At 40.6% G+C, this 21077-nt stretch overlaps 1 protein-coding gene across 2 annotated transcripts; it reads left to right on the forward strand.

Moving 5' to 3' along the window:
- On the forward strand, window positions 1-11243 carry LOC117991809 (uncharacterized). Of its 2 annotated transcripts, none has more exons than XM_034979421.2 (7): window positions 1-1185; window positions 1741-2129; window positions 4708-4863; window positions 5606-5737; window positions 6683-7235; window positions 8182-8357; window positions 9498-11243. In XM_034979421.2, exons 1-7 carry the CDS (start codon window positions 214-216, stop codon window positions 9913-9915), a joined length of 2796 nt encoding a protein of 931 aa, XP_034835312.1. In that variant the 5' UTR covers window positions 1-213; the 3' UTR covers window positions 9916-11243. The 2 variants fall into 2 exon arrangements, with proteins under 2 accessions (XP_034835312.1, XP_034835314.1); XM_034979423.2 differs by having other exon boundaries at window positions 6698-7235.
- The last annotated feature ends 9834 nt before the right edge of the window (window positions 11244-21077 follow it).

Raw genomic sequence — 21077 nt, forward strand, 5'->3', positions numbered from 1 at the left:
CGGTGGGTAACAATCGGTGGTAACAATAATAAAAATGCCTGTGTATAGCGCTGCGCGCTTTTTTCTTGTATCAATCGCAATATGTATTTGTTGAAAAAAATATAAAGGTCCATTGTGCAGTAGTGTTTTGATAAAAGGTGTTTTGGTAGTATGAGAATGCTACAACACTCATAATCTATGTAGAAAAAAATGTATTGGTAATCCAATGTGGTGATGGAATCTTTAGAAGACTCCAATTGCCCTTCGATGAGCGACAGCCTTTCTTTGTACGATCGTTATATGCGAAGTTTTAACATTGTTAATTTCGACCATCGCGTGTCGAGTGCACCGTCCAGCAACTGCGACAGCTCAAACAGTGGAGCCGGAGGTAACATTGACCTGTCTACTGTTATACAATCCACTACAGAAAAACACAATGAGACAGATTTTAAAGAATGCAGTCCTTTGAACCCGATTGTGGATAACGTAGATAAAATTTTCGACAACGATTTAGTTAAAGTCGAGTCACCTTGTACTTTTCTCGCGGCTTCTCTGTCCGAGAATTCGTCCGTGACAAATCATTACTTAAACGATAAATCGGAAACCGTCCCAGTGTCCTCTGAAGAATCCAAGTCCGAAGGGTTTCGTACAGTGTTCATAACCTCAACTATGGAGAATAGCAACAACGCTGTGGATAGTGTACCTATGTTTCGTGACGTGAAACAAGACGAGAGTGTTTTCAAACTTCCAATAAGAGAACTGTCCTTCAATGGTACCATACTCAAGCATGTACAGAAGTTAAGACCTATAGTAGACCCTATCACAGCTTTGAGTACAGCTAGCATGCCATTAAACATGCACGAAGAAGTAGATTCAATGACAAGTAACATACCAGTGTCAGAGGATGTAAGTTTACAAAATGATAGTGATGGAAAGAACTCCATGGAATCACTAAGCAACCTAAAAGTTACAGATAGTAATGACTTAGAGCCTGAAGACGAAAATTCACTGAAAGAAGATAGTAGTTCAAAGTGGAATTTAGATCAAAGCTACTCTTCCCTTGAAGCTTCATTTGACAGTGGTGTGCGTTCTCCGGATATGTTTTCTGAGGAAGAAGATGTGGAACCTGGTCCAAAGGAAGAACCATTTTGGTATTTCCTCAAGGACTATGAAGCATATGACAAAAGAAAAATTAGAAAAATTGAGGTACTAATTAACTATGTTATTTGAATTATCCAGAACCAAATGTTAAAATATAAGGCTTGATTTACTCTTTGTAATGTGCAGGTGCAGGTGATAAATGATTAGTTGACAAGTTTTTTAGGTGTCAAGTAATATTATGTGTATTTCAAAATGCCTAATTCCATTTACACATTTTACAAATCATCTCTCTCCTAATTAAGTGTTAATTACGTCTTAATCATCTCTCACCTACACTTAAAAAAACTGGTAATCAGGCATTAGGCATCTTATATTGTTTGTACACAATTTTTTAAATGCAATTGACAGGTCTACAGGAAAAATAAGGTACCTTTTTCCATGAGGAACATCAAGTAAAGTATAGCAATACTTTTAGACCTTTAACTTAGTTTGTATAGTCTATGCATTTTAAACTGAGTCGCCGAGTTATCTGTCTGTTTTGCTCGCACTTACCTACGACCTGTAAGTGCGAGCGAAACAGACAGACAACTTGACGACTCAGTTTAAAATGCGTTGACTAACTAGTACAACAAATTAAGCTTCACTGTTTTTTTATTGCAGAAATCACTGCAAGGAGTCTTACCACCACCATCCGTCACAACCATAAAGACTGATGTGACTCAGATGCTCAAAAAATACCATAGTTTCCTTCCTATCTTTAACGGAGAAGAGAATCTAAACATAGAAGCTAACTCTATGACACCGACCAAGAAGGTTTCATTCGTAAACATACCATCAGGTCCAGGAATATCTGATGACTTTCAAGAAATAGCTGATGATGCATCTCTAGGGAAATTTGGTAATAGTTTCAGTAAAGAAGCTTTGAAGACAGATTCTGAAGCAAACACAAGCATAAATGATAAGAGTATTCAGTTGAAAATGGGTACGGAAGCAGAGGCTTTAGAGACAGGCTGGCCTGAGGTCCTGAAATGCAGGTTCCATGATGTTTAGTGAGTATTTTTTTAACGTTTTTAGTTGAATTTTTGTTGATTTTTTTCTTTTATCACTACCCATATTATAAATTCAGAGCCTCAATAGCTCAACCGATAAAAGAGTGGACTGCAAACCGAAAGGCCGACGGTTCAAATCCCGCCCGTTGCACTGTTGTCGTACCTACTCCTAGCACAAGCCTGACGCTTAGTTGGAGAGGAAAGGGGAATATTAGTCATTTAACATGGCTAGTATTCTTAAAAAAAAAAATATGCAAAATTATTTTTGTTGGTTTGCTCTTTAATCATGTTACTATAGAGCAATACGATTTTTGGATGGGTATAGTTAAAGACCTGGAGAGTGACAAACATAGGCTACTTTTTAAAATTTAAATGGGAAATCACAGAGATCCTATAGAAATTTTAAAAACCTAAATTCATGTGGTTCAGTCTTCAATCTCACCTGAAAGTACTGTAATCTTGCTTAAAGCTATAATATGTTTGTATATTAGAGACAGACTCACACTTGGCCAGTTTTTTGTATTATTTTACTATCAGTAATTCAAATTTATAAGAAAGCTCAGAGTCAGCTGGCGATGGAGAGAGCTATGCCTGGAGTTTCTCTATGTGGTCAAATCAGAAATGAGGAGATCCGTAGGAGAACTAGAGTAACCGACATAGCTCAATGGGTTGCGAAGCTAAAGTGGCAATGGGCAGGGCACATAGTTCGTAAAACCGATGAACAATGGAGTCCCATGGTTTCTAGCACCTTGGTGACCTCGCACTGGAAGGCGCAGTGTTGGAAGACCCCCCCCACTAGGTGGACGCACGACATCAGACGAGTCGCAGGGCTGCTGGATTCAGGCGGCGCAAGACCTTGGCGTGGAGAAGTCCCTACAAGAGGCCTATGTCCACCAGTGGACGTCTATCGGTTGATGATGATGAATTCAAAGTTTCGATTAATGAAATAATAATAATTATTTTTTATGCAATATGAATGCGAGAAAAGGTTTCAATTATAAATCTGGGTTACAATAATAAGAAGACCTTGGTTTCGTCAGTTTTACGTTTGCAAATTCTTTTTCCTGTATATGTTATGCAATGCAATTTGTGCATTTTATCTGTAATGCATTATGCACAGTTAGCTTTATTAGTTACTAAGCACGAAAACTGATATCATCATAACTGATATTTTTGTACAATCCATACTATTTTATAATTCTGCATGCATATAATTTTTATAGTGTTTTACCTACACTATAAGGAAATTTCTAAATCACAAATTTCGTCACTAGCAGCAAGCGAACCGTAGTTTAGTGGTTAGAACCCAGTCGTCGGGTGCGATCCCAGGAGACGCGGGTTCGAATCCTGCCGGTCTGCAATTTTTGATATGTATTTAAAATTATGTATTTGTAAATTTAACCTTTTGTAATACTATAAATGATAATATTAGATAAAATTATGATAAACTAGATGATGCCCGCGACCTTGTTTAGGTTTTTCAAAAATCCCGTGAGAACCTTTGATTTTCCAAGACAAAAAGTATAACCTATGTCGTTTCCCTGGATGCAAGTCTTATACCAAACTAGCGTATGCTCGCGACTTCGTCCGCGTGGACTACACAAATTTCAAAACGCTATTTTACCCCCTTAGGGGTTGAATTTTCAAAAATCCTTTAACGGATGTCTATGTCATAATAGCTATCTGCATGCCAAATTTCAGCCCGATCCGTCCAGTGGTTTGAGCTGTGTGTTGATTGATCAGTTAGTCAGTCAGTCACCTTTTCCTTTTATATATACAGAAGACGTATGGATTAAGCTTTTTGTTCCTTGTGTATGTGTGTAATGGACTTCTGTAAAGTAATGCCACAGTATAAGAAGGATCACAGTAGTCCAACGCCTTTTTTCCCTTATTGTTGAGTGCCAATTAGCTACTCAATTATATTACGATCTAGCCTAATGTATAACTAATAAGTAATTTTATTTTAACCTAAACTTATAAATTATCGTATATACAAAGAAATTGTCCACTGACGCATCTTAGTCTTTCATGGTTTGAGATACACTTTGTTCGCGTGTTCTTTCAGCACTTACACTATGTACACAATCACTAATCACTATACACTAACTCAAAAGGTTTGGTCCTTTTTAGTCTTCTCACTGTTTCCGTTACGTCAAACAATCCAACGCCTTTGATCTCTTTTTTTTCGCTGGGGAAAATGCACTTACGCATCCCGCACAATAGGGTATGTGGGATTCATTTTCACTGCCACATGGATAACCCACTAAAAAACCTTGACACAGTCCGCGTCAGGTACGAGGCGTCTCAGGATCCTGGGTATTGGATGCGACTGAGAGCGCCTTTGATCTGGTGGTAAGACGACCACGACGACCTTTCAACACAGGGTCCTAATTACGTAGGCCAGTTCGGGTTGCTGCTCTTCCCGCACTTCCCGTAGTCGAAATTCCACAGATACGCACGAAGCGATTTGCCTCCTCATTTATGATTCGAACCGCCTAAGATTTGGAACACCCTTCCAGCATCAGTTTTCCCCTCCGGAGACGTAAAGCCAGTTATAAAAAACAATATTTATTTCCAGTTACAATGTTACATGCTACTCAGAGAAGTATGAGCTGTTGATGCAACGCTACGGGGAGCGGTTCGTGGGCGCGGAGACGGACACCAGTGTGAATGTTCACTCAGGGGGACTGCAGTCGCCGAGCAGTGCTAGCAAGAGAAAAGCGCTTCGACTGAAGTGAGTGTGATGTTTTAGGCGCTGTGGTCTTTTTAGTGGGAGATCTCGATTTCGATTCTTGGCAGAATTTGGAATTTTATTATTTCTAAAATTCCGGTCTGGTCTGGTGGGAGGCTTCAGCCGTGGCTAGTTACCACCCTATCGGCAAAGCCGTGCCGCCAAGCGATTTAGCGTTCCAGTATGATGCCGCATAGAAACCAAAGGGGCAAGGGTTTAATAAAAACTGCCATACCCCTTCCAGGTTAGCCCGTTCCCATCTTAGACTGCATCATCACTTACCACCAGGTGAGATTGCAGTCATGGGCTAACTTGTATCTGAATTTTAAAAAAAATTTTTTTAGGTGTTGTATTTTTTACAGATAGGTGATAGCTTAGGCGCATATTATCTTTGATACCTCTAAATATGGTTCCGTATCCATCGGTCCGTCCGTCCGGCCATCTGTCTGTCAGCGGGCTGTATCTCGTAACCGGAATAGGTAGAGAGATGGAATTTTCACAGAATATTATGTATTTCTATTGCCACTATAACAACAAACAATATGAGCGGACGGATAGTGTAGCCTTATAGCCGTAATAGGATCCCGTTAGCACTCTTGGAACCTTAAAAACCAAGATGACGAATTTCAAAATGACCACCAAAAATGACAATTTTAAATCGATCGTTACAAATCCTTTTATTGCAGTTTACTGCTTCTTAGATATAGAACGGTAGAATATGATTGATTGATGATGATTTTGTCAGGATGGCTCAAGTGAAATCGCCAGGTCGAAGATTGTCGCACTTGGCGCGTCGGCGCCAGGCGTTCTGCAGCGCTGCCACCATCAACGAGAAAGCGCAGGCCACCAATTCCAAGATGGTGCTCATTGATAAAAAGTAAGTCTTTTTTAATTTATAGACTAGCGCTTGGCTGCAATCAGACCTGGTGGCAAGGGATGATGCAGCCTAAGATGGAGCCCGCTTGCTTAGAAGATGCCTATTCACTCTTGACTTGTAGGTACATACATATTGTAGGCATATTATAATTGGAGGGGAAAACTGATGCTGGAAGGGTAGTATTATTTATAAGTCTAAATAAAGAAGCTCTGATAGCCTAGGAAGCTGTGATAGCCTAGTGGTTAGGACGTCCACCTTCTAATCCGAGATCAGGGGTTCGATCCCGGGCACGCATTTCTAACTTTTCAGAGTTATGTGCGTTTTAATTAATTAAATATCACTTGCTTTAACAGTGAAGGAAAACATCGTGAGGAAACCTGCATGCCAGAGAGTTCTCCATAATGTTCTCAAAGGTGTGTGAAGTCTACCAATCCGCACGTGACCAGCGTGGTAGACTATGACTGTAGTAAGCCGGCGATGAGTTCATCATGATGATGATGAAGTCTAAATTAAATTAATTTTATCTAACTAGAATAGTTCAACTACAGTACCTAATAGTATCTATAATCATTATCAACTGATGATAGACGTCCACTGTTGGACATAGGTCTCTTGTAAGGATTTCCACACGCCGCGGGCTTGCGCCGCGCCGCCTGAATCCAGCGGCTCTTTGCGACTCGACTCGTTTGATGTCGCCTGTCGTAGGGGGTCTACTAACGCTGTACTTTCCGGGGCGAGGTCGCTATCCTAGCACCTTGGGCCTGCAACGTTATCGTAACAAGGTGCCCTGCCGATTGCCATGCCATTGCTCTAGTGTCAAACAGCGTTTGGTGTTTATTTAAACTTTCTGAATATCTTTTTCTTTTTTGACTGTATGCTTAGTGATTAAATTAAGAAAAATAAACCATTCTCCATAAACATGTACTGACAAAGACAATTTTGAAGTTTCTTCCCACACAGAAAGCTGATCAACTCGGCCGAACGAAAAAGCCCACGAACGAGACGCACGCCCGGCAAAAAAACGCCCACTCGCAAAACACCAGGCAAAAAAACCCCAGGGAAAACCCCTAAAGGACAAAGTGGGGGTTCTAGCAAGAAAAAAGCTATGAGACGGTTGCTCGTGGACTCTGATATGATAACAAGATCGCAGCCTCGAGAATCGCTCAAAAGGGCCTTATTTCTTAGTCCAGAACATAAGAAAACTATAGCGGCAACAACTTCCTCCGTCCCTCATCAGGCTATGAAGTCAAAACGGGCTTTATTCAGTTCACCAGTAAGACAAGCAGAGACTAAAAGCCTAGATGGGACATCTAGTGATCAGTTTTTGAAAAGGAAGCGAGATTTCGACGAGGCAGATAATAGTAGGAGTAAAATTGCAAAGAGTTTGTCGTTCGGTGGCGATAGCATTGGCAGTTCTCAGTCCGTGACATTCAGTAGACGCGCTTCCGAAGTACTGGCTACCAGAACTATGGCTGAATTAAATGAAACTCATAAAAAGGTACGTGTGATATATAAATTGGAATATATAAAAAAGTTGATGATGTTCGCGACTTTGTTCACGTGTATTTAGGTTTTAAAAATTCCGAGGGAACTCTTTGATTTTCCGGTATAAAAAGTATCCTCTGCCCTCCCTTTCTGGGATGCAAGGAGCAGCCCAGGATGCTGGGATGGAACGCATTTTGAACCTGTTATTTGGTCCGTGTTACGTTGCGTCCGTAGACGGTACGGTGTCAAATGCCGATAGTAAGAAACCACGCCATCTTGTTCCCATAGGATCGAGGTACCACTTTCCTAGCAAAGTGGAAACCTTAGCTTGAGAGTTGAGACCCAGTTTATATGGTACTAGCTGATGCCCGCGACTTCGTCCGCGTGGATTTAGGTTTTTGAAATGCCGTGGGAACTCTTCAACTTTCCGAGATAAAAAGTAGCCTATGTCCTTCCCCGGGATATAAGCTGACCCTGTACCACATTTCATTAAAATCAGTTGAACGGGTGGGCCGGGAAAAACTAGCTGACAGACAGACATACACTTTTGCATTAATAATATTAGTATGGATTAACACCGCAAGTTTAGTTGCAGCTTCCTACCGAATACTTAGTGGTGCATTACACTGTGTATAGAACCATTCACACAGTTTAAACTGTTTAAACTGCAGTACAAACTCTGCAAAACAAATGATTTTATACTCAAGCTATGCGCCATTCGCCTGCAAAAAAATCCGATGCAAGCAGTGGCGTGCAGGTCATAGAGGCATAAATGCACTGCTTACCCCAGTTGTAATAGCTCAATGCATAGTTTCATTATGACCTGCCATTAAACAGGTTCCTACCTAACTAATGCCTACCCTGGGTTCAAACCCTGTGCACGCCACTGGATGCAAGTGCCGTGTGAACGGAGTCAGTGAGTGACGCAACAATATTTTAGAGTGAGATTGTTTTCACAGAAGCTGCTGTGGGCGGTGACGGAAGCGCTCCGCTTGCACGGCTGGCGCATGTCCTCAGCTGGCTTCAGGGAGAAGGCGTCTGCCTTAGCGCAGCTCACGCGCAAGCTGCTGACTTTGCCCCCGCACGCTGCCAAACTGGCAGCACCCAAGCTGTCCACCTCTGATACTCTGTTCAAGTGAGTTACTTCTCTTAATGATATAATGATTTCTATTATACTCTGATTTTTAATTCGGTGAAATTCTGACGGTGTCATTTTTATACATCAGGGGAGTTATTTGTATGAAAAACAGGGTGACACCACCTAAAGTTCGATTTACCCCAAATCACATTAAATCTCTATCAATATAAAAAGCCCTAAGACATAACTTCGCACTAAAATAGGGTGCAATCTTTAACAGTGGAAAGTGAAAACTGGCAGCAATGGGATCGGTTGATTTGAGGATGTAATCTTGACTTATATGTTGAACATTTCTAAGTTTGTTTTTAGTTCCTTTTAATTTTAATCATCTTGATGTGCCTAAAAGTACATGCTTAGATTATGATTCAGGATTTTTTAAGAAATTCTTTCACAAAAACCTTGTTCTTTACGAAAACAACAAAAAAAGGCCAAATCGGTTGATTTGTTCTCAAGTGATGATCTTACATACATGCGGCAATTGATTTATGTACTTAAATTTACCTATGTACAATATTTAAAGTTTTCTTCCTTGTGGGAATTGTTTTATCTCTGGCAACATTAAGAAACATCAGAATTCCACGGAATTAAAAATCAGACTATAATTTAACCCAGGTTTTCTAGCTTCCTATAAAAGCTGTCCTTATGTGCAAGTGAGTAATTTGTAGAAATTAGAAATTTCTTCAAATTTTGTAATGTCGCTCAATGATCTACTAGCGCGATTCAACTCCGTCCAGCGACATCTAGTTAATGTAGAAGTTGGAATGGTCACACACGCACACCTCTCTATATTACACAATATCTCGCTGCGCTTTCCAGTGCGAAGTCGTCATACTAGCATCTTAGGACGTCTATCGGTTTTTCGATTTTTCGACCTATGTGCCCTGCTCATAACCACTTCAGCTTCGCAACCCGTTGAGCAATGTCAGGTTACTCTGGTTTTCGTTATCAGACCCCAAAAAATTTCGGAAATGACACCCATATATACCCAAAAATGGCTTATTTAAAGTCCAATCAGGTCAACAGTGAATAGACATCTTCTAGGCAAGTGCGCTCCGTCGACCGCATCATCACTTGCCAGCAGATTTGCTTGCAGCCAACCGATAGTCTATAAATTAAGAAAAATAAACTTGTCCACAGACTCGCCCGTCGATACGTGTTCGCGATCATCCAAGGCCGTACAGTCGAAGAGTGTTTCCAAGACGAGCAAATCAAACTCTCCACCGAAACCAACAAGTTATCGGGATACATATCAGCAACCGCCTACCAACAGATGAAAACCAAGCAAGCACCATGCACTCTGACCTCTCAGATCAAAGAAAATACTTGCAATGATGGGTCACTGAAGCAAGAACAACCTCGGAGTACATCAAAAAATATATTGCAAGACAAAATGGTTAATATTGATACAAATTCCAATTCAAGTAGTAGTGGTTTCGGCATGTTGGATAAAATAGGTGTGTTTAGGTCAAATTCTATGCCTTCATTTGAGGAAGCCGCGAAAATGAGGGCCCGGAGACAAATCAGTTTTGACAATGTGGACTTTCCTAAAAGGTGATGTGTGTGATTTTATAACTGATTGTATAATGTGCAACGGCTCCATGTGACGTAAGTTACAGGCATAACGCATAACTGAGTACAGTATATGCGCCCGAAAGTGATGTACATTGGCTTTTAGAATGTTATTTCGGCTTTGTAGAGCGTTGTCTTTGTCACTCATACCTATATGACGTTTTGTCTCAATGAAGTACAACGCTCTACAAATCTGCTATATCCTTCTAAAGGTCGATATAGATTACTTGTAGGTCCCAGCGGTAGGGGAGCGGTGCGGGAGGGGTGTGATGACGTGACGTGAGAGCTCAGTGATTGGTCAATTTGTGACAACTGTCACCCCTCCCCACACCGCTCCACTACCGCAGGAGCCTACTCAGATATGCGCTATACCTATAGTATTATTATTTATTTAAAAAACAACATTTTAGCTATCTTAATGTTTTTATAGTTTCTAACTTTCTGCAGCTTAATATTACTTTTTGGAGGACTGTCAATTAAATTACTTCATACATTAAAAGAAAAATGAATATAGTGAAATGAATGCCCGCGACTCCGCGTGGATTTAGGTTTCTTGAAATCCCGTGGGAACTCTTTGATTTTCCGGGATAAAAAATAGCCTGATAGTAAGCTAAGTCTGTACTATATTTCATCAAAATCGGTTGAACTGTTGGAGTGTGAAAAGCTAACAGACAAACACACTTTCGCATTTATAATATTAGTATGGTTAATAGTGACTTAATTTGTAGATGGTCCCTTGACAAGCATTTTATGGATGCAAATAGCTTTCTAATTAGTGACGGAGAGTCATTAGTGCTTCCTTACTGTTAAATTGTTTTTAATAATAGTTTTATTTTGTTGTTTAGCATGTCTACTTAATTGGGGATTGGTCTTAGCGATAATATTATTCTCTACTAGCTGATGCCCGGGACTTCGTCCGCGTGGAATAAGGTTTTTTAAAAATCCCGTGGGAACTCTTTGATTTCCCGGGATAAAAAGTATGCCCTACCTATGTCACTCTCCAGGTCTTTATCTATACCAATGCAAAAAATCACGTCAATCCGTTGCACCGTAAATTTGCGACGTGATTGAAGGATAAACCAACAAACCAATAAACCAACAAACCAACACACTTTCGCATTTATTATAATGGTAATGATCTAGTGTAGGTATGATGATGATTGGGTCGCAATCTTAAGCTGTATATAGACTCAATGTAACATTTTACTCTATTACATCAGTCTGGGCGTTTCACTCATTTTACTACGAACCCTTTTGCGCGAACAGTTCGCTCGTTTCAAAAACTCGCGCCGCGCACCGTTTTTAAAGTTTAAAGCTTATCTGCTAATTTTAATTTAATCTGCAATTTGTTTGTATTAAAAATTAATAAATAAACTAAGAAAATTATTAATTCAAACATGATAATGTTTCAAATTAAGATCATTTTTTTATTAATAACAATGAGCTATTTGAGTAGTTTTATGTATTTTAATATTAAAATGTGCTAAAATTTAATTTAAATAAACACTAAAAAGTTTTTATAAAGAAATTCTGACAATTTGATGAAAAGTGAAATGAATGAATTTTGTGGACTGTCTCAGCACAAAATATTATCATAACATTTTTCGATATACTGTCGAAACAATTATTTATAATTTGATGGCAACCCTAGAAAAAGCATGCTTATCTACAAATAAATGCTTATAGAAAAGCAAATAATAATATATTCTCTTTAAGTAAGTTAGTTAAAGCTAAAAGTTAAAACCAGGACTGTCGAAAGAATATTTGTATTTTTAAGAGTGAGGAGATATCAATTAAAGTAGACTGCTACAAATAGATTCACTTCCACGTGAAGCAATATATTAAATTGTGTTGTTAGGTGTTGTTTCGCTATTTAATGGCGCAACGATCGACCGATCGGCCGGCATGCAGTCCGCCACGACAAACTAGTGTACACTGAGCACTGTGCACGTTCGTTTGTGACTCCGTTCGCTGCCTGTCGTACAACACACAACAACACAGTAGTGTGTATGTACCTTAAAAATACAAACAATATTTTTTTGTGTACTTTTAGTAGTAACTATTATGCTGTGCAAAATAAAATGTTAAAGTGTGACTCGACTAATTAGTAACTTTTTACTATAAATGTGTTACTATCACTGAGTTTGATCTCGGATCAGATGTTTTGTAATGTACGGAAAGAATAAACTTTTTCATTGAAATCCAAAGCTGTTTATTTTAATAATTTCTCTTACTCTTAATGAGACCCTTTAGAGTTTTAGCGTTTAAACCATCGTGAGTGATATCCATTATAAATATAAATCTATGACGGCTGAACTCACATATTAGTCGGAGTATGTCCGACTAGTTAGATTAGAATAGAATAATATTGCATTTACTGTGTACATGTTATACTTTTAAAAGTTCTAGCAGTAGAACGTGTACCGTACGGGGTCCTTTTTCTGGAGCCTCCTTGGCGGGACTATAGTCGGGCATACGCCGAATAACACGTGAGTTCAGCGGTCAGAGATGTAATATTATAATATCTTGTGGAGTTAGTGAGAGTTTGAACATCATGAAAATGTTGATAGATTCTGATTTTCGATTATCAAAATACTACCTATAACGCCAAACTAAAATGGGCCTAACCTTGTTTTTTTGGGCCTTAAGTTCGTCCATTTATCTACAACCAGCACCCCAAGCGAAAGTGGAAAATAAACTCAGCTTCGCCGCTACGTACCTACTTAATTCCCTATCGCTAATCACACTAGTTATCATGATAGATATCCTTAATGTAGTCATTAAAAGCCACTCTAAAATTGCATTGTTTATAAAGCCTAGCGACCGATTAGAGAGGCTTTCTGTTTTTTAATTAAAAGTTTAAATACTTTAAACATGGGTATATGTGAAACAAAATATCCTGGTTTAACTCAAGATGTACTGGAGGACTATGCTTCTTTGACTTATTTAAATAAGGAGAGATATTATAGTAAGTAGTTGCTACCTAAAAAGTACCTACCTAATATTTTTTTAATGTAAGATTTTATTTGTTTGTTTCTTTATTATAAACCGCTCTTAACTGGAGTATTGTGGTGGATCTGAGGCTCGCAGAGACTTTTTCTTATTTACACCTAGTGCTTAGCTGCAATCAATTCAGTGGCGTAACAATAGGGTGGGCAAGACGGGCAAAATGCCACGGTCCCATGGTCGGAGGGGCCGGAAAAAAAATCGACTCATTTTATTAAATTGTGAAACCTAGATTTGATTTCGCGGGTGCCGAAAATGACACAAATATGCGCCTCTGGGCGCTATTGAAAAAATATCCCTCGCTTCACTCGCGCTTTATAAATTTTATGTAAGTACTTACCTATACCTACTTATTTTTATTTAATTTACTTTCCGACAAACTTTTACAGTTTGATGAAAAGTTCTACTCAATCGACCCAGACAAAGTCAAACAGGATTACAATCATCGGTTTGAAAAGGAAGATATTATTAAAAAATTTCATGTTTTAAAAGTAAGTGTTAAAGAATAAAATTGTAGGTATAATGAGGATTATTACTTAAATATTTAGATTCATAAATGGGTTCTCGGGTAGGCACTGTGTTGTAGTATTGCTACCCCTCTCTTTCTCACATACGAGAGAGGGTAGCAATGCTAGTGTCGAGCAAAAAAATGGTGGCGTTTATTGTTGTGTCCACAAAATGAAGTGAAACTTCGGATTAAAAAAACGAGACTATACGCCACCTTGAATTTGATGTTGCACCCAAGAAACCCTTAGCGCTCCAACAGTCAACCTCACCTGCCCGCGGTGCCCCCTGCTGATTAAACGAACGAGGCTCTGGCGACCGACAAATGGCGGTATAACCATTTCCAAGTAGCTAGACTTGACCAAATGACACAGCCTGGTGTCGGGCAGCAGCAACACAAGCGAAGCAAGTCTAGGACTACGATGACCAACACGCCTGCCCAGCGTGGTCATTATGGGCATTTCTCCCCATGAGTAGCGACAATACACAATGGCCCCCAGTTTCCGGCAGCCCTACTATTCCCGTCCACGGTAGCGGATATAAAGAGGCTGGCGGGAAGTGGCTGGATGAGGAAGGCTGAGGACCGGGTGTGGTGGCGCTCTTTAGGGAAGGCCTATGTCCAACAGTGGACATCCACAGGCTGATGATGATGATGATGACCCAAGAAACCTCAAAAAGGATACCCGCTTAAAAAATAAAATAAAGTTGACGATCTTGCAGGTATATTCCGCGACAGGTTGAGATCGCAATCGGGGTATGAGACGGGGGTACGCCCCGCACACCCGCACTTCACCAGCGCTCGCCCGCACCGGGTTCATTTCATGAGATTCTTTCTGGTCTACCTATACCTATCAGAGATTTATCGCGTTAGTTACATCATAGTTTTTGATATAGTAATAATATATTTATTTTGTAGAACAACCCTTTCAGATCGCCTCATCCGCGTGTTCTCATCTCAAAAGGACAACTGTTTCTCCTTCGAAGATCTATTGGACCTTTGTTCTGCTATGAGCTCCGAATGCCCGCCTGACGTAAAAGCCGCATGGGCTTTTCAAGTTTTGGTAAAATGAAATTTCTTTTTTTATCCATATCTACAGTACAGCAAAAAGTATAGTACTTAATAATAAAAACTACATCATCATCATCATCAACCGATAGACGTCCACTGGACGGTCGGACATAGGTCTTTTGTAGAGACTTCCACACGCCACGGTCTTGCGCCGCCTGAATCCAGCGGCTCCCTGCGACTTGTCTGATGTCGTCCGTCACCAAGTGGGGGGGTCTTCAAACGCCTGCGTTTTCCGGTGCGAGGTCGCCATTCCAGCATAGCACCTTGGAACCCCAACGTCTATCGGTTTTGCCGAACCATGTGCACTGCCCATTACCACTTCAGCTTCGCAACCCGTTGAACTATGACAGTTACTCTAGTTCTACGGATCTCCTTATTTCTGTAGAAAAAACTACATAATAGGTTTGATTCTCACGTTTATCGGATCTGGATCTTTATTATTTACCACTACTACGTACAGCCGTAAGATTCTTATTTCTTAAGGCTGTATGTTGCAACGGCCATTCTGACCAGCAGAATACCACTGCAATGCGAAAAGATATATTGAGAACCGGTGGTTGCAATCGAATGGTAAACAAGATACCTGATACCCTACTACGCAACTAGCTCTGCCTTGTTTATCTTTGTGCTAGAACTGTTCTTTTACAGATATAGATGAAGATAACCAGATTTCTACTTCTGACATTTGCGTTATCCTGGATCGTTTGACTTGGGACCCCAGTAACCGTACCAATTTTTTGGATAGGGAATCTAAACTGAAGATTGCTGATGTGGTACGTATTAATTTTAACTCATTCTTCCTTAAAATCAACTGCGCTTTTTAAAGTTTCGTGATGCAGTAAGTTCTGTTTTGTTCACTATAGCTACACACTTCACCACAATGATAGGAAGTGATTATTTCGCCTCAGATGGGACGCGTTTGCCTAGAAGATGCCCGGATTATAATTGGTAGGAAAGAACCCTCAATATAAACCTTCCATTTCGGGGCCCATAACGAAATTTCCGGCGGTCTACAGTAGTTAATCAGGGAAGAGTAGGTACTCCAACCATGCGTATGAGACATGATGATGCAAACTGAACTGTTTCAACTTTCGTGCGTGTTGATACTTGATGGAATGTTAACGACATTGGTGTGGAAACACGCCTGGCGCCACCGGCGTATTGTGGTACGATGGTAAAAAGGTGATGGGACAAGACAAGATCGAAAAGCTCTTGAACAAACTTTGTAGGTAACTACTTTAATTGTGTTGGATTAATCTGTTTATTCTCCCATTCCAGATACTAAAAGAAATCAACCTGGACAAAAGCGGCAGTATTGGCATGAGCGAGTTTAAGCTGATTTTGGCGAGGGATACCGGAGTTCGCGACGTCATTTTATTTTCGACTGTAGTTTTTTTTATAAAAGTGCCCATTCAAAGATTGTATTTTTATTTCCAACACCGAGTGGGAGTACCTATAATGGTCACACTTTTGTATAAGTAATTTTATTAAAAAGGATTTACTCATTTACTTCTAGCTCCGAGTCAGTCGGAACTCGGAGTGGAGACGTGGTCGCGGCGCAGCATCTTTCATCTTGCGATAGAAGGATGCGCCACCGCATACCTAATCGTGGTGGTTAAGTCTCTTTCGTGTTTGGTTCTCAGTTACCATACCAAGTTCTCCTTCTTCTTCTTCGCTCTGGGCTGGTTTCCGCACTTTTCCGTCTGTTGTGTGTTTAAGTTGTTGTTATTAATAAGATTCGGCTCCACTCCTCTCCGACTGTACGTATGTGTATGCACTTATCTACAGTACGCGGCCAAAAGTAATGTACATCGACCTTTAGAAGGAGATAGCAGATCATCATCACTTACCACCAGGTGAGATTGCAGTCATGGGCTAACTTGTATCTGAATTTAAAAAAAATTTTTTTAGGTGTTGTATTTTTTACAGATAGGTGATAGCTTAGGCGCATATTATCTTGATACCTCTAATATGGTTCCGTATCCATCGGTCCGTCCGTCCGGCCATCTGTCTGTCAGCGGGCTGTATCTCGTAACCGGAATAGGTAGAGAGATGGAATTTTCACAGAATATTATGTATTTCTATTGCCACTATAACAACAAACAATATGAGCGGACGGATAGTGTAGCCTTATAGCCGTAATAGGATCCCGTTAGCACTCTTGGAACCTTAAAAACCAAGATGACGAATTTCAAAATGACCACCAAAAATGACAATTTTAAATCGATCGTTACAAATCCTTTTATTGCAGTTTACTGCTTCTTAGATATAGAACGGTAGAATATGATTGATTGATGATGATTTTGTCAGGATGGCTCAAGTGAAATCGCCAGGTCGAAGATTGTCGCACTTGGCGCGTCGGCGCCAGGCGTTCTGCAGCGCTGCAACCATCAACGAGAAAGCGCAGGCCACCAATTCCAAGATGGTGCTCATTGATAAAAGGTAAGTCTTTTTTAATTATAGACTATGCGCTTGGCTGCAATCAGACCTGGTGGCAAGGGATGATGCAGCCTAAGATGGAGCCCGCTTGCTTAGAAGATGCCTATTCACTCTTGACTTGTAGGTACATACATATTGTAGGCATATTATAATTGGAGGGGAAAACTGATGCGGGAAGGGTAGTATTATTTATAAGTCTAAATAAAGAAGCTCTGATAGCCTAGGAAGCTGTGATAGCCTAGTGGTTAGGACGTCCACCTTCTAATCCGAGATCAGGGGTTCGATCCCGGGCACGCATTTCTAACTTTTCAGAGTTATGTGCGTTTTAATTAATTAAATATCACTTGCTTTAACAGTGAAGGAAAACATCGTGAGGAAACCTGCATGCCAGAGAGTTTCTCCATAATGTTCTCAAAGGTGTGTGAAGTCTACCAATCCGCACGTGACCAGCGTGGTAGACTATGACTGTAGTAAGCCGGCGATGAGTTCATCATGATGATGATGAAGTCTAAATTAAATTAATTTTATCTAACTAGAATAGTTCAACTACAGTACCTAATAGTATCTATAATCATTATCAACTGATGATAGACGTCCACTGTTGGACATAGGTCTCTTGTAAGGATTTCCACACGCCGCGGGCTTGCGCCGCGCCGCCTGAATCCAGCGGCTCTTTGCGACTCGACTCGTTTGATGTCGCCTGTCGTAGGGGGTCTACTAACGCTGTACTTTCCGGGGCGAGGTCGCTATCCTAGCACCTTGGGCCTGCAACGTTATCGTAACAAGGTGCCCTGCCGATTGCCATGCCATTGCTCTAGTGTCAAACAGCGTTGGGGTGTTTATTTAAACTTTCTGAATATCTTTTTCTTTTTTGACTGTATGCTTAGTGATTAAATTAAGAAAAATAACCATTCTCCATAAACATGTACTGACAAAGACAATTTTGAAGTTTCTTCCCACACAGAAGCTGATCAACTCGCCGAACGAAAAGCCCACGAACGAGAACGCACGCCCGGCAAAAAAACGCCCACCTCCGCAAAAACACCAGGCAAAAAAACCCCAGGGAAAACCCTAAAGGACAAAGTGGGGTTCTAGCAAGAAAAAAGCTATGAGACGGTTGCTCGTGGACTCTGATATGATAACAAGATCGCAGCCTCGAGAATCGCTCAAAAGGGCCTTATTTCTTTAGTCCAGAACATAAGAAAACTATAGCGGCAACAACTTCCTCCGTCCCTCATCAGGCTATGAGTCAAAACGGGCTTTATTCAGTTCACCCAGTAAGACAAGCAGAGACTAAAAGCCTAGATGGGACATCTAGTGATCAGTTTTTGAAAAGGAAGCGAGATTTCGACGAGGCAATAATAGTAGGAGTAAAATTGCAAAGAGTTGTCGTTCGGTGGCGATAGCATTGGCAGTTCTCAGTCCGTGACATTCAGTAGACGCGCTTCCGAAGTACTGGCTACCAGAACTATGGCTTGAATTAAATGAAACTCATAAAAAGGTACGTGTGATATATAAATTGGAATATATAAAAAAGTTGATGATGTTCGCGACTTTGTTCACGTGTATTTAGGTTTTTAAAAATTCCGAGGGAACTCTTGATTTTCCGGTATAAAAGTATCCTCTGCCCCCTTCTGGGGATGCAAGGAGCAGCCCAGGATGCTGGGGATGGAACGCATTTTGAACCTGTATTTGGTCCGTGTTACGTTGCGTCCGTAGACGGTACGGTGGCAAATGCCGATAGTAAGAAAACCACGCCATCTTGTTCCCATAGGATCGATTACCACTTTCCTAGCAAAGTTGGAAACCTTAGCTTGAGAGTTGAGACCCAGTTATATGGTACTAGCTGATTGCCCGCGACTTCGTCCGCGTGGATTTAGGTTTTTGAAATGCCGTGGGAACTCGTCAACTTTCCGAGATAAAAAGTAGCCTATGTCCTTCCCCGGGATATAAGCTGACCTGGACACATTTCATTAAAATCAGTTGAACGGGTGGGCCGGGAAAAACTAGCTGACAGACAGACAATACACTTTTGCATTAAGAATATTAGTATGGATTAAACACCGCAAGTTTAGTTGCAGCTTCCTACCGAATACTAGTGGTGCATTACACTGTGTATAGAAACCATTCACACGTTTAAACTGTTTAAACTGCAGTACAAACTCTGCAAAACAAATGATTTATACTCAGCTATGCGCCATTCGCCTGCCAAAAAAAAATCCGATCAAGCAGTGGCGTGCAGGTCAGAGAGGCATAAATGCCACTGCTACCCCAGTTGTAATAGCTCAATGCATAGTTTCATTATGAACTGCCATTAAACAGGTTCCTACCTAACTAATGCTACCCTGGGTTCAAACCCTGTGCACGCCACTGGATGCAAGTGCCGTGTGAACGGAGTCAGTGGAGTGACGCAACAATATTTAGAGTGAGATGTTTTCACAGAAGCTGCTGTGGGCGGTGACGGAAGCGCTCCGCTTGCACGGCTGGCGCATGTCCTCAGCTGGCTTCAGGGAGAAGGCGCTGCCTTAGCGCAGCTCACCGCAAGCTGCTGACTTTGCCCCCGCACGCTGCCAACTGGCAGCACCCCAGCTGTCCACGCTCTGATACTCTGTTCAAGTGAGTTACTTCTCTTAATGATATATGATTTCTATTATACTCTGATTTTTAATTCGGTGAAATTCTGACGGTGTCATTTTTATACATCAGGGAGTTATTTGTATGAAAAACAGGGTGACACCACCTAAAGTTCGATTTTACCCCAAATCACATTAATCTCTATCAATATAAAAAGCCTAAGACATAACTTCGCACTAAAATAGGGTGCAATCTTTAACAGTGGAAAGTGAAAACTGGCAGCAATGGGATCGGTTGATTTGAGGATGTAATCTTGACTTATATGTTGAACATTTCTAAGTTTGTTTTTAGTTCCTTTTAATTTTAATCATCTTGATGTGCCTAAAAGTACATGCTTAGATTATGATTCAGGATTTTTTAAGAAATTCTTTCACAAAAACCTTGTTCTTTACGAAAACAACAAAAAAAGGCCAAATCGGTTGATTTGTTCTCAAGTGATGATCTTACATACATGCGGCAATTGATTTATGTACTTAAATTTACCTATGTACAATATTTAAAGTTTTCTTCCTTGTGGGAATTGTTTTATCTCTGGCAACATTAAGAAACATCAGAATTCCACGGAATTAAAAATCAGACTATAATTTAACCCAGGTTTTCTAGCTTCCTATAAAAGCTGTCCTTATGTGCAAGTGAGTAATTTGTAGAAATTAGAAATTTCTTCAAATTTTGTAATGTCGCTCAATGATCTACTAGCGCGATTCAACTCCGTCCAGCGACATCTAGTTAATGTAGAAGTTGGAATGGTCACACACGCACACCTCTCTATATTACACAATATCTCGCTGCGCTTTCCAGTGCGAAGTCGTCATACTAGCATCTTAGGACGTCTATCGGTTTTTCGATTTTTCGACCTATGTGCCCTGCTCATAACCACTTCAGCTTCGCAACCCGTTGAGCAATGTCAGGTTACTCTGGTTTTCGTTATCAGACCCCAAAAAATTTCGGAAATGACACCCATATATACCCAAAAATGGCTTATTTAAAGTCCAATCAGGTCAACAGTGAATAGACATCTTCTAGGCAAGTGCGCTCCGTCGACCGCATCATCACTTGCCAGCAGATTTGCTTGCAGCCAACCGATAGTCTATAAATTAAGAAAAATAAACTTGTCCACAGACTCGCCCGTCGATACGTGTTCGCGATCATCCAAGGCCGTACAGTCGAAGAGTGTTTCCAAGACGAGCAAATCAAACTCTCCACCGAAACCAACAAGTTATCGGGATACATATCAGCAACCGCCTACCAACAGATGAAAACCAAGCAAGCACCATGCACTCTGACCTCTCAGATCAAGAAAATACTTGCAATGATGGGTCACTGAAGCAAGAACAACCTCGGAAGTACATCAAAAAAATATATTGCAAGACAAAATGGTTAATATTGATACAAATTCCAATTCAGTAGTAGTGGTTTTCGGCATGTGGATAAAATAGGTGTGTTTAGGTCAAATTCTATGCCTTCATTTGAGGAAGCCAGCGAAAATGAGGGCCGGA

This window comes from Maniola hyperantus, chromosome 20, assembly GCF_902806685.2.
Source record: "Maniola hyperantus chromosome 20, iAphHyp1.2, whole genome shotgun sequence".
Lineage (NCBI taxonomy): Eukaryota > Metazoa > Arthropoda > Insecta > Lepidoptera > Nymphalidae > Maniola > Maniola hyperantus.

Bases quoted from the DNA above. Each gene is read 5' to 3' on its own strand.
- LOC117991809 (XM_034979421.2), top strand. From the start codon at position 214: ATGGAATCTTTAGAAGACTCCAATTGCCCTTCGATGAGCGACAGCCTT. The intron at 4,864-5,605 runs GTGAGTGTGATG...TGATTTTGTCAG, and splicing joins AGAAAAGCGCTTCGACTGAA to GATGGCTCAAGTGAAATCGC. The intron at 7,236-8,181 runs GTACGTGTGATA...TTGTTTTCACAG, and splicing joins TAAATGAAACTCATAAAAAG to AAGCTGCTGTGGGCGGTGAC.